The 13,749-nt window shown below is 31.2% G+C and overlaps 4 protein-coding genes across 4 annotated transcripts; all 4 read left to right on the top strand.

The window, feature by feature from the left end:
- Window positions 1-1,498: 1,498 nt before the first annotated feature.
- Window positions 1,499-3,292, top strand: LOC124929727 (TVP38/TMEM64 family membrane protein slr0305). Its single transcript, XM_047470120.1, has 9 exons — window positions 1,499-1,600; window positions 1,831-1,892; window positions 1,962-2,016; window positions 2,131-2,229; window positions 2,316-2,402; window positions 2,501-2,617; window positions 2,709-2,804; window positions 2,999-3,029; window positions 3,108-3,292. The coding sequence occupies exons 1-9, from the start codon at window positions 1,499-1,501 to the stop codon at window positions 3,290-3,292; spliced, it is 834 nt and encodes a 277-aa protein (XP_047326076.1).
- A 1,258-nt stretch (window positions 3,293-4,550) lies between these two features.
- On the top strand, window positions 4,551-6,094 carry LOC124928650 (probable aspartic proteinase GIP2). The gene has a single exon (XM_047468893.1). The coding sequence runs from the start codon at window positions 4,618-4,620 to the stop codon at window positions 5,950-5,952; it is 1,335 nt and encodes a 444-aa protein (XP_047324849.1). The 5' UTR covers window positions 4,551-4,617; the 3' UTR covers window positions 5,953-6,094.
- A 3,770-nt stretch (window positions 6,095-9,864) lies between these two features.
- LOC124931378 (probable aspartic proteinase GIP2) lies at window positions 9,865-11,219 on the top strand. The gene has a single exon (XM_047471828.1). It carries the CDS (start codon window positions 9,880-9,882, stop codon window positions 11,179-11,181), a length of 1,302 nt encoding a protein of 433 aa, XP_047327784.1. The 5' UTR covers window positions 9,865-9,879; the 3' UTR covers window positions 11,182-11,219.
- A 1,087-nt stretch (window positions 11,220-12,306) lies between these two features.
- Window positions 12,307-13,145, top strand: LOC124932244 (germin-like protein subfamily 1 member 16). Its single transcript, XM_047472862.1, has 3 exons — window positions 12,307-12,436; window positions 12,513-12,647; window positions 12,724-13,145. Exons 1-3 carry the CDS (start codon window positions 12,307-12,309, stop codon window positions 13,143-13,145), a joined length of 687 nt encoding a protein of 228 aa, XP_047328818.1.
- Window positions 13,146-13,749: the final 604 nt, after the last annotated feature.

Here is a 13,749-nt window from a genome sequence, read left to right on the forward strand (position 1 = left end):
TAAAGTGGTAAGATTTTATAAGTTTATAAATATTTTCGATTTCACGATTTTATACTATTTTACATTAAAAAAATTATATTTATATTTATAAATTAAAAATAAAATTATTATTTATTTAAATAAATTAATATAATTAATTTTATAAATATATTTTTATAATACTTATTATTATTTTTTAATTAATTTTTTATTTGAATATATAATTTTTTTTAATTGATTAGGTATAAAATAGTTAATTATATATAATTAATAATAATATATAACTAATATTTTTTAAATTAAACTATTACAAATTCAAATAAATTCTAAATTTTATGAGTTGATTAGACTATTTCCAACCCACAAATACATTTTCAAATCTAAAATGCAGTAAACGTCAAATTCATCTACAATCCAAAAACTTATTTTCAAACTCAAAAGAATATTTTTAAAATATTATTTCTTACACTAACTTTCTAACCTTATTAATATTATATATATATATATATTTATCAACTTTATATACTTAACTTTAATCTTTTCTCATTAATTTAATAAAATTAATTATATATAAATAATTCATAAACAACAAAATAATTCAATAATATATTTAAATAAACAAACATATTATATATAAAAAACATTTGGTACACATAAATATAAAATAAATTAAATAAAATTTAAGTATAATAAATTTAATGATTTAATTATATATTTAAAAAATATTATAATTTTGTATCTTAAAAGTAAAAAATATAAATTAAAAGATTAATTTACATATAAAAAAGTTAAAAATTATTAAAAAAAAGTGTAAGGGTCATTTTTAAAAATGTCTAAAATGGTGATAATGAACTGTCCATACGTATTTGCGTGAGGAGAGAAGACTCAGTCGCATAATAATTTTTTTTTAGGTGGGTTGGAGGAGAAAAGCGCACGCATAATGGGTTTTGCTGAGTTGCTCTTAGTGATTAAGATTACTATGAGAGGAAATACATCTAAATAAGAAGTGTGATGTTAAAAAATCAAAATAAAAATTTGAATAGAATCATAATGTAAAATTTCTCTTAATATATATCAATATTGGAAAGTAAATTTTATATTTAAAAAATTCAGAATATAAACGAAATAAATTAATGATAAAAAAAATTAATCTCAATCATTATTAAAAACAAAAATCTTAATATATAAACGATTTTATTTAAAGTTGAGACAAAAATTATTACAGAATATTAGTTTTTAAATAAGTTATATATTTTCATTGATTTATTTTTAATTTTTAAATCCAACCAACAGTTAACTAGTGGTTTTAGAAATAAACATGTAAATTGAAATTCAGTTGTAACGGTATAAACAGAAAGAGCGGTTGAAGGTGGTGAAATTGGAGATTTGGAAGACAGAAATTTGGAAGAATTTGACCAGGGCGGAGGAGGTGGATTGAGATTGAGAGAGGCGACCATCGCGCGTCCAACCCGACGACGGCCACAATTGCCGTCCTTGGACCGGACAACTCGTTTTCGCGATGGCGATATCTCTTTCTTGGTCCTCCGCTTTCCGTACCCTATTCCTCATCCTCCTTGTCACCGCCATTTCTCTCGCCTTCATCAGCCTTCCCTTAGAGAAGGTAGTGCCTATTTTGATATGATCACCCCTAAATGAATCACACTTTTAATCCCTGATTGTTATTAATGCTTCAATGTTAGAATGTAAATTAAAGGCCAAACAGATCATTGTCACGAAGACGATCTTCTTATGTAGATTCTGTAGATTGTTTGGAGTTTTGGGGTTTCATTAATTTCTTCTTAAACACTATATATATGCTTGTGAACTCACTGTTTTCAATTCGTTTTTCAGTTGCTTAAAGATTTTCTGCTATGGGTGGAGAAAGATCTGGGATTTTGGGGTCCTCTTGTGCTGTAAGTTGTTTTCAAAGATGTACATAATCTTGTATTGTTTTGACTATCAATGTTTTGTGTCTGGTGCAGAACTGTGACCTATATTCCTCTAACAATCTTGGCAGTTCCTGCATCTATACTCACGGTAACTTCAACTAATAGTTTCATTTCTCTTGTTTCATTAGCACAAATTTCTCACGCAATTGTCCCAATGTAATGTTATGTTATGAGTTTACAATTTTTTAGTTAAATGGTACAGCTTGGAGGTGGCTATCTATTTGGCTTGCCTGTGGGATTTGCTGTTGACTCCATTGGTGGAACTGCAGGTGCTACAGCTGCATTCTTACTTGGAAGAACCGTAAGTTTTTTTTTGATACATCTATGTTTGATGCTCAAAATTTCTATTTCTGTAAGGTTTTGTTCTCGGTTGGTTTGTTTTTGTAGATTGGAAGATCTTATGTGACGTCTATTTTGAACAAATTCCCCAAGTTTCAAGCAATAGCTATAGCAATTGAAAGATCTGGCTTTAAGGTAACTGGTGTTTGTATCTTGATGAAATATAATTAAACTAATCTGATAGAATAGATTAAATGTGGATTTCTCATGTTCCCTTTTTTTTGAAATAACAGATTGTTCTGCTTCTTCGATTAATTCCATTACTTCCATTTAACATGTTGAATTATCTGATTGCTGTTACTCCAATTAGCCTTGGAGAATATGTGCTGGCTACTTGGATTGGAACTATGGTACTATTAATTTCTAATTTGTCCTTAAATTGTTTTGGTCTGTAAAGTTTATCCATATTTTATATGATTTCCACATTTGTTGGAGCTGCAGCCGCAAACATTTGTGTTAGTCTATGTGGGGACGACTCTGAAGGACTTGTCGGATATCACGAACCATGACTGGAGCGAGTTTTCGTTGACTCATTGGGTGAGGACAATTATAAACCACTTACTTAATAATGCTGTAAAATATTTGAGAAGATTAAGTATAAAACTGACTTTGTATTTTGAATCTCCTAATAACTGACACTTCTAGATGTGCAGTTATTTGTTTTTAAAAATGCTGATTTTGAAGAACATATGATTTGAAACTTAAAAATCTAAATGTTGTTGTTCACACAGATGGTTCTAGCAGTTGGCTTCACAGTATCAGGTATGTTTGTGTTTGTTGAATTATTATTAATTATGACTTGAGATGGCTAATACAAATCCTAACTATATATATATACAGTGATGATAATGATATACATAAGCAGATTGGCAAAGTTGTCATTAGAGAATGCGCTTATTACGGGAAACATGAACAATTCTCACTCACCACAGCTCTCGTCAATTTTAACATTGTCATATTCATCTTCAGATCTTCACAAGCCTCTCTTAACCATGCAAGAAACGCCTGCAGAAAACATAGTGTGAAGAACCTTATGTAAATTTTTTTGGCTAAATCATTTTTCAAGTTAATGTTAATATTGTTAATGCTGTTGCCTGCCCGCTGTCTGTCTGCTGGTCTCGCATCGCATGTCAGCAATGAAAATCGGCTACATATACAATTTTGAACATCAATAAAACTAGGTTTCGACTCTACACAATAGTATTTGTATATGTTTACAATATTGTATCTTAACTGTTTTAATATGATTTAAAGCATTTCAACATATTACAAACAAATGTTTTGAATTATATTGAACTGATACATTGTGAAGATTAAGGGTTTTGGGTGACCTAATAAATATGTTTATGACAGCTAACAATGTCACGACTCACACATAAATACTGGTTGGGGGATTATTGATATGGAATGGAATGGAATAGAATGGAATGATAGAGATAGTAAATAACAATGCTTATATATGCATTATAAAAATTAGAAATGGATGGCAAATAAAGAAGAAATATGGGCAAAAATGAATATTTCTAACTACACAAGGCTTGATATGGAAATAATCAGTTTTCTTGGTTAATAAAGCAAGAAAATTGAACTTTGTTAGGATTAATTTATGCAAGTTATAGACCTAGTGTAAGTTAACACTTTGTAAGATACTCATACACTAAATATATGCAAGTTATAAACCTAGAATAAGTTAACATTTTGTAGGAACCGTTTTTAATTTCTGATTGTAAAAATATAACATATATTGTAATAAATAATAATCATATGTTATGGCTTAGCCCCGGATTTGGTTCCTAAAAATGGGAAGAAATGAAAATCTTTATTAGTTTATTTGAAAAAAAAAAAGGGTTCATATAAGTTATTGTCACTAATATCTGTCATCGACAAACAAACTGACTATGATGTAAGCACTTGTGCAATCTATGGTCATGGTCAAATTTTGTGGATGAAATTTTATCCATTTAATTTTTTGAACTCTACATAACTATATAACACTACATCATTAATCATTGTCATAATACTCAAATTTTAATTTAGTCTTGTAATATTTCCTAAAGTAGAGGTGACATGGACTTTTGGGGCTACATTGCGGAAGTCTTCTCATTAATTATCAAACATTTAGAATCCAATCTGATTACGCCAAATACAAATAAAACTATTCAACAAATTATTTTCAAAATATTACAATGTGCCATTATCAAACCAGATCTTTTTGGTTTAAAGACTTTTCTCAAATAAAAAACTAGTCAAAACAATGCAACTAACTATACGAGGCATGGTGAATGTTCATGTTCAAGCCAAAGCTATAAAATACCCATTCATACTTCATCTTCATCATCATTAACCAACAATGGCAGCAGCTTCCCCCATTCTTCAATATTTCCTCCTCTCAATCATCACTCTCAATCTCATCCACATGATCTCTATTTCATCCGCCCAGACATCATTCCGTCCCTCTGCCCTTCTAATCCCAGTGACCAAAGACTCCTCCACTAATCAATACATCACAAAACTCAACCAACGCACCCCTCTAGTCCCACTCAACCTAGTCCTAGACCTCGGCGGAAAATACCTATGGCTCGACTGTGAAACCAATTACATCTCCTCCACCTATCGCCACGTTCCCTGTAACTCCGCACAATGCTCCCTCGCCCGCCCACTCTCCTGTGTCACCTGCACAGGCCCTTCTCCCCGCCCTGGCTGCAACAAGAACACATGTACAGTCATACCCGATAACACTGTCACCGGTTTCATCACTAGCGGAGAGCTAGCAGAGGATGTCCTGTCGGTTAAATCCAGAAATGGGTCTAACCCAGGTCGGGATGTTCAGGTTAACCGCTTCATCTTCACATGTGGCCATCCTAATCTTCTCGAAGGTTTAGCCAAGGGAGCTTCAGGTATTGCTGGATTGGGTCGGAATCGTGTCTCCCTACAAGCTCAATTCGCAGCCGCCTTCAGTTTCCATAGGAAATTCGCTATATGTCTTTCGTCCCAGACCGGCGTTGTCTTCTTCGGCGACGCCCCGTTTGTTTCCCCACAAGGATCATTGGAGATATCGGGTTCTCTTTCTTACACTCCTCTGTTACTGAATCCTGTCAGCGCTTCAAATGGGTTTCAACTTAACCCCGAACGTCCGTCTCCCGAATACTTCATCGGCGTCAGATCTATCAGAATCGACGGGGAGACCGTTCCCGTTAACTCGTCGCTGCTGAAGATTGACAGTAAAGGTAACGGCGGGACAAAGATCAGCACTGTAAACCCATACACTGTTCTAGAATCTTCGATTTTCAAGGCGGTTACGAACGCTTACGTTAGGGCGGCGACGGCGAGGAAGATAGCGAGAGTGGAGGCGGTGGGTGAGTTTGAAATATGTTTCAAAGGGTCGGAGTTATCTGGGACGAGAATTGGTCCGGATGTGCCGAGGGTGACGTTGGTGCTTCAGAGTGAGGATGTGAGTTGGGACATTGTGGGTTTCAATCTGATTGTGAAGGCTAATGAGGAGACCTCGTGCTTGGGTTTTTTGAACGGTGGATTGAACTCAAGGACTTCGATTGTGATCGGAGGGCATCAAATTGAAGACAATTTGCTGCAGTTTGATTTAGCATCCTCCAGGTTGGGATTCAGCTCTACTCTACTGCAGAGTAGAACAAATTGCGCCGCTTTTGCCCAAGGCCTTGCTGAGTAGTAGAACAATTTCATTTGAAGATCATCAATGCTTTGTTTTATTAGAAAATAAATAATAAACAAATGTATGTATTTTGTAAACTTTAGTTTATAAAATCAGATATTGTAATAATATATTCAATAAGTTATTAGATCTTTCCACAGATCAATTTGCTGCATTTATTTGAATAAAGGAAAAATAATGCTATATGGACTCATTTTAGGGTGATGTGATTAAAAAAAATAAACTGGCCACTTGATTAATTTTGAAAAAAAAATGGTTCATTTTGGTGCTTGTTAAACTACTGCGGGAAAGCCTAAGAGGTGAGTTAGAAAATAGTAAAAGTAAATGTAGTTTGTTAACTTTAATTATTTTTAATGTAACTTTAGTTACATTTTGTACCGTCGAGGTGATTATTATTTAGAGTCTTTTGTGTAGTATTATTGCGATTAATTGGGTGATGTCGAATCTTTAGGTAGTTGCTGAAAAGTTTGAATTGATGTAGTTGATAATGACATACTTATATATTTGGGTTACCATCCCAATTATTCTTTGTTGGACTATCTGGTTTGAGAGAAATCGTTGAACTTTTAATAATCGTAGTCGTTCGATGCGTATTATTTATAATATTATTATTATTATGCTTTATGAGATTCGTTCAGGAAAGCTAGTAGAGTCTGTTGGGAATTAATCATTCTTCTCGAAGATTTACGAGCTCGATAACTTATTAAGTATTATTATTATTATTTATTTATTTTTATTTGTGCTTTGTAGATGTGTTTAAACGATTTTTTTTTTTTTTCATTTTTAATATATAATATATTTTTAAACATGGTGAAGTTCTGGTTAAAGGTTAAAGGGTTGAGCGATACTAAAATGACCGTGACATGTTCAGTAATTTGTGGCAAAATCTATAATATTAACCTGTTATGTAATTTGTCTCGATTGACCCTACTCAACTCGAATCAATCCAATTTAACCAATTGTAATTAATATCGCATATTTTAATATTAAAATAATATTAACACAAAAAAACAATAATGTTAAATCGAAAACTTCATTAAAAATATGTAAAAAAAATTATAAACATATTTACGAGTCTAGTTTGGTTAAATATGTCGATCATATTTCGACCTGAACTCACTAATAAATTACTAAAACCTGATTTTTTTTCATGTTCAATTCAGGTCGTATTTTTGTGTCATGTCAAATTTACTTGTCATGTTTTTTTTAAATACATCTTGTAATTTGATTTCATAAGTTCAATCATAAAATTTAGTACTTGACCCTTTAGGATAAGTGATTCTAAAAGTAAGATATATTCTTCTTCAATATTGTAACATAAATATTGTTAAACTATTATGAGTATAATAATAAACATGTAATCAATGCATTTAGCTTGTCAAACGATCGGGTAAGGAATAAGGAGATTTATTTATTTTTATTAATATTTATAGAAGTGAACATAAAATAAAATCTCAATCTCATTATTAATTAAATACAATTAATTGGGAAAATGTTCCAAACCCTAATTAAATACAATCAATTGGATAAAAGTGTTCCAAACCCTAATATGGAAATCTGTGTGACAGATCCGGTTGACCTTTTACTAATAAAAAAAAAGATTTTTAATTAAAATTTTAAACTTGTACGCTTTTGTTTCATATTGTTTTAAATTATTGTCAGACAAACGGATTGATGATGTAAGCACTTATCTATTTTGTGGTCAAGGTCAAACTTTGTAGTGGCCAAACTAATTTGTGGATGACATTTTTGTAAATCCTGAATTTCGATAAGGAGCAATAAGACGTGAAAATAAACAATATTTGATAAAGTAAGTTATTATTAAACTGAAAATTAAATATTTTTTAAAATAATATATTTTTTAATTATTATTTAGATTAACTGTTTTAAAATTTTAAATTCAACTTAAATTAAATTAATATATCTAATTAGTTTTTTTTTAAAGATATGTAATTATTAAAATTGAAAAAATTCGTTTAAACACAACTAAAAATCATAACCTAAAAAGAAAAAAAAACTCAATAAATTATTGAGTTAGTAATGTTCGAGAAAAACGATTAATTCAAAATTCACTAATCCAAATATACCTTAATACTATTTTCTACTCTATCGGATTAATGACGTTAATTGTATGCTTTATAAAAAAAAACAATAATAATAATAGAGATAATTCTAATATATTTGAAAATAAATAGGTAAAAACAACTCAAATAATCTGATGTGTTTACGTACACAAAATGAGTTTTTATTTTTGACTTTAAAGAGTATTATATTAAAAGAAATGAAATTATAAATAGCTACTTTTAAAATGATTAATTTGTGATACAGCAATTTAATTATTATCATGAAACCATGGGCTAGAAAGTATGTTAAATTGTCAATGTTGGATGAATAATTTGTTTCGAAAGTTTTTTTTTTCTTCTAAACAGAATCAGAATTAAGAAAATAAATATGAATTGTTTTGAAATTAAAAGGCTAGCAAGATATAACTAAGAACTTTAATTTCTTAATGTATATAATTAATATATGAAACTTCAAATATACCATACAAAGCTTGCTATCAAAAGACAATTGCGGTATTTTGAAAATAATGTTTTAATTAAATTTCTCATGAAAACAGTAATCAGTAAAAATCCATCTTTAAAAATTTATCTACTACATTTCATAATAACAAAGATGTTAATATTCTAGTTAATTCTTTATTTACTGTCATGATTTCTGAGTAATGTTTACTTTTTTTTAAATGATATTTTTTTAATTCTATGATACTATGTGACATTCATTATAGGATTGACAAGATTAATTATTATTTTTTTATAATTTTCAGCTATTCATTAAACTTAATTATTATTACTTTTGCATAATGGACATTGTCAAAATTTAATAGGTAGCCAAAACTTAATGCAATCTCAAACACCAAATTTTTATAATTCCTTTCTATTTTTTGCCCCTTAATTTGGTTGAATATACTTAATTATCTTTTGGGTAAATAGACTAAACAAAATTAGGAGTTGTGTTTGTCTTTAATTTTAATTCTAACAAATATATATTTTTTTTAGATATATATATATATTTTTTTAGTTTGAAACCTTTTTTATTATAAATAATATCTAAGACAATCACCGACTAACGGATTGATGTAAGCACTTGTGTATTTTATGGGGGTTGTTCTGGTCAAACTTTGTGGATGATATTTTATCCATTTAACTTTTGACCAAATTAATCTGTGGATTATAGATGCTGGGTTATTTGTTTTTTAAAATTATCCTAACGAAATATAAATTAAATTAAAAGTTTCATTAAAATGTATAAATATGTGTTATCTTAATTACCACACACACATATATATATATATATATATATATATATATATATATATATATATATATATATATATATATATATATATATATATATATATATATATATATATATATATATATATATATATATATATATATATATATATGTGTGTTTAATAATGAATCAACACTTTCTCAAATCTCAGATTCAAATAGTTGATCAATAATGGAATGTCAGATTGCCCATAAAGGAAAAATAAATAGTCAATCAGTTAAGAAACAAAAATAAAATTTTTATTTTAATTAATTTTCAAACCTTTTTATTTATATATTCATGTATAAAGGGATGAAAGGTGTTAGTTTTTCAATTCTTACGATGGAATCATGATAACTTTCTATTTTGGATTGTAACTTTGTAAAATAATAAAACAGAAAGTACTTCAACTCATCATTGTATTTAGACAAATATAATAGAAAGGATATGTTAAAAAATAAAATTAGTCAAAGAAAGCAAACATATGCAATTTTGCACGTATCTTGATCCAAACCTTTAGTATAAATATTTGCTCCATCCCATTCTCCCTTCATCAATTCGATCTTCTTCTTCTTCCTTTAACCAAAAATGGCTTCCCCAATTCTTCAATATTTCCTTCTCTCAATCACAATGATCCACATGATCTCTATTTCATCCGGCCAGCCGTCATTCCGTCCCTCCGCCCTAATAGTCCCGGTGACCAAGGACTCCTCCACTAATCAATACGTCACAAAACTCAACCAACGCACCCCTCTGGTCCCAATCAACCTAGTCCTAGACCTCGGAGGAAGATACCTATGGCTCGACTGCGACACCAATTACGTCTCATCAACCTATCGCCCTGTTCCTTGTAACTCCGCCCAATGCAACCTTGCCCGCTCAAACGGCTGCGGCACATGCTCAGGACCTTCCCGCCCTGGTTGCAACAAGAACACATGTGGGGTAACACCGGATAACACCGTCACCCGCACCGTCACCGGCGGAGAGCTAGCAGAGGATGTCATTTCTCTTAACTCCACAAATGGGTCTAATCCGGGTAGGGCTGTTCAGGTTAACCGCTTTATCTTCTCCTGCGCACAACCTTTCCTTCTCCAAGGTTTAGCCAAGGGAGCTTCAGGTATGGCTGGTTTAGGTCGAACTCGGGTCTCCCTACCGGCTCAATTCTCATCCGCCTTCAGTTTCCATCGCAAATTCGCTATATGTCTTTCATCCGGGACCGGAGTTGCCATCTTCGGCGACGGACCTTACTTTTTACAACCCGGAATGGAAATCTCTGCTTCTCTAACTTACACTCCCCTGTTCCTGAACCCAGTCAGCACTTCAAACGCCTTCGTTAACGGCGAACCATCTGCCGATTACTTCATCGGCGTCAGGTCTATCAAAGTCGACGGGACCACCGTTCCCGTTAACTCGTCGCTGCTGAGGATTGACAGTAAAGGTAACGGCGGGACAAAGATCAGCACTGTAAACCCATACACTGTTCTAGAATCTTCGATTTTCAAGGCGGTTACGGACGCTTACGTTAAGGCGGCGACGGCGAGGAACATAACGAGAGTGGCGGCGGTGGCGCCGTTCGATGTCTGTTTTAGTTCAAAGAATGTTTTTGTGACTAGACTGGGTTGGGCGGTGCCATGGGTGACGTTGGGGCTTCAGAATGAGAATGTAAGGTGGGACATTGTGGGTTCTAATCTGATTGTGCAGCCTAATGATCAGACTTTGTGCCTGGGATTTTTGGACGGAGGATCGAACTCAAGAACTTCAATTGTCATCGGAGCTTTTCAAATTGAAGATAATTTGCTGCAGTTTGATCTAGCAGCTTCCAGGCTCGGCTTCAGCTTTTCTCTTTTGGGAAGGAGGACGACTTGCGCCAATTTCAATTTTACTCAATAAATTAATTAATCAACACGAATAATAAATATATATATATGATATCCCTTTGAAATTTTATTTTCTTATTAAGTTATTGTATTACGTGTATGTTGAAAATAAAAGATGATTGCAATAAATCCATTTGATTATAAATAATAAGTTATACGTGTACATATTTTAGTATTTAAATATTAATATAAAAATAGATATTTCTAAATTTTAATTTGATATATTTATATATATTTTTATTTAAGACTTAGTTGTGGCAAAGAACAGGCCTTACATTGATAATTAATTAGGTTAAACTCATTAATAGATGAGCACGAATCGTGATCTTCCACCAGGGGAAGTTAATGTAGACAAACAAAATAAGTCAAAATCCAACACAAATAATGAGGAGAATTTTCTCTTCTTTTATACAAGATATATACTTACATAATCAAAATAAATAATTATATCAACATTTTGGTAGAGGTATAACAAAAGATAATTTTTTATTTTTTTTATTTTTAATAGTGGATGTTACTTTAGTCTTTTTAGGAATCACTTATATCACAATTAACTTAACGAGTTAATTATTTATTTTTATTTTTAATATATATATATATATATATATTATCAGAAACAATATATATAATAAACTAATAATTTACATAAACAAATTTGTAATTTGAAGTGGATTAAAAAAGTATATTTGCATAGTTAAGTATAACAAAAAAAAAAATCATGTTTAAAAAACTTTAATAATTTTACACAACTCTTTGACAACTTTCAAGTTAATGTGCAATTGAGTTTCTAAGATTGCAAAATCAGTTAAGTTAGTTTCAAAGCTAATTGTAAAACTTAGTAATATATATTTTCTAATTTTTATGACAATGATGAAGAAGAGGCTGGTTCACAAAAAAAAAAAAAAAAAAAAGGTATATATAGAGTCAGTAAAAAGGTATATATAGATATTAATTAAACAATAATTTTGTATAAGACTACTTAGAGCATCCCCATTAGTAGAATAAAATATTGAACCAAAACATAATTAACCAATTAGGCAACATGTAATAATGAATCATAGCTAGGACTTCTCAAAACCCTATAAATAGCTGCCTCTTTCGTGCTTAATTGATCATCATTATAAGTTTTAAGAGAGATATGGGTAAACAATTGTTAGTACCTATATCCATCTTGGCTTTGGCTTATTCACTAATTATTGTCAATGCTTCCGATCCATCCCCTCTTCAAGACTTTTGTGTTGCCACTGATGATCCAAAAGATGCTGCTGGTACGTACGTACTTTTTTCTTCGACTTGTCATTTTTCATTTTGCCCAAAGATTCTTAATTATTATATTATATATAGTGTTTGTAAATGGCTGCAAGAACCCTAATCTCGTTAATGCTGATGACTTCTTCTTCACGGGACTTAACAAACCTGGAAACACCTTCAATCCTCTTGGATCAGAGGTTACTGCGGTATCTGTGATAAAGCTAAAAGGTATATTTCATTTCAAGTACGTGGTAATTGTTTGTATAGTACTCAAGAATTAATAACACGATTCATGATATACTAGGTCTTAATACACTTGGAATATCCTTGGCGCGTATTGACTTTGCACCATATGGGTTGAATCCGCCGCACATTCATCCTCGTGGAACAGAGGTCCTCTTAGTTCTAGAGGGGAGTCTTTTGGTGGGATTTGTGACGTCTAACATTCCGAACCAAAAGAATCGATTATTCACAAAAACATTATACGCCGGTGACGTTTTTGTATTTCCAGAAGGCCTCGTTCATTTCCAGCAGAACATAGCTGAAACAAACACAATTGCTTTTGCGGGCTTGAGTAATCAAAATCCAGGAACAATCACGATTGCAAATGCGGTGTTTGGTTCAGACCCCAAAATATCTCCCCATGTACTCACTAAGGCTTTTCAAGTTGACAAGGATGTGACCGATTATCTTCAATCACAATTCTGGTGGGACAACAACTATTAATTAATCCGTGTTCTTGATTAAAAAAAATATATAGTGAGTTGAGGGTATAGATGAAGATGGTGCATGCATAATAATATATTAATATATATTGTATCATGACTGATGACTAAATAAGACGGTGGCCTCCTCACTTTTGTTTCTGTGTTTGTTGTGGAAGAATTATAAATTGGTATATGTTGCTTTTGTTATATTATTGTATATGCCTAAACTTGCTATTGCCTCCACCACTCATAATGTGTTCTTGCGTCATGTCCCAAATAATATAATTTGGTCTAAATCAGTAAAGATAAAAATGAAAAGCGTACGTATGGAATCATAAATCAGTATGGATAAGTGGATAAAAATGAAAAGCTTACATATGGAATCACATTTGACTCAAAATCCTCCACTTTAAATGAAATCCTTTTTCCAAAATTATGTTGCCTTGAATCATCATCCATCTACTTTATATTGTTGATTAGATTACATATACATAACAAAATTTATTATGAACTTTATTATTCTAAAAGTTACTTTTAATAGTCTAAGAATCAACTTAAAAGCACAATATTCATATTTATTCATTTGTTAGCTTATCAGCATAAAACTCTTAATGATGGATCAA

This window comes from Impatiens glandulifera, chromosome 3, assembly GCF_907164915.1.
Source record: "Impatiens glandulifera chromosome 3, dImpGla2.1, whole genome shotgun sequence".
NCBI classification, from domain to species: Eukaryota; Viridiplantae; Streptophyta; class Magnoliopsida; order Ericales; family Balsaminaceae; genus Impatiens; species Impatiens glandulifera.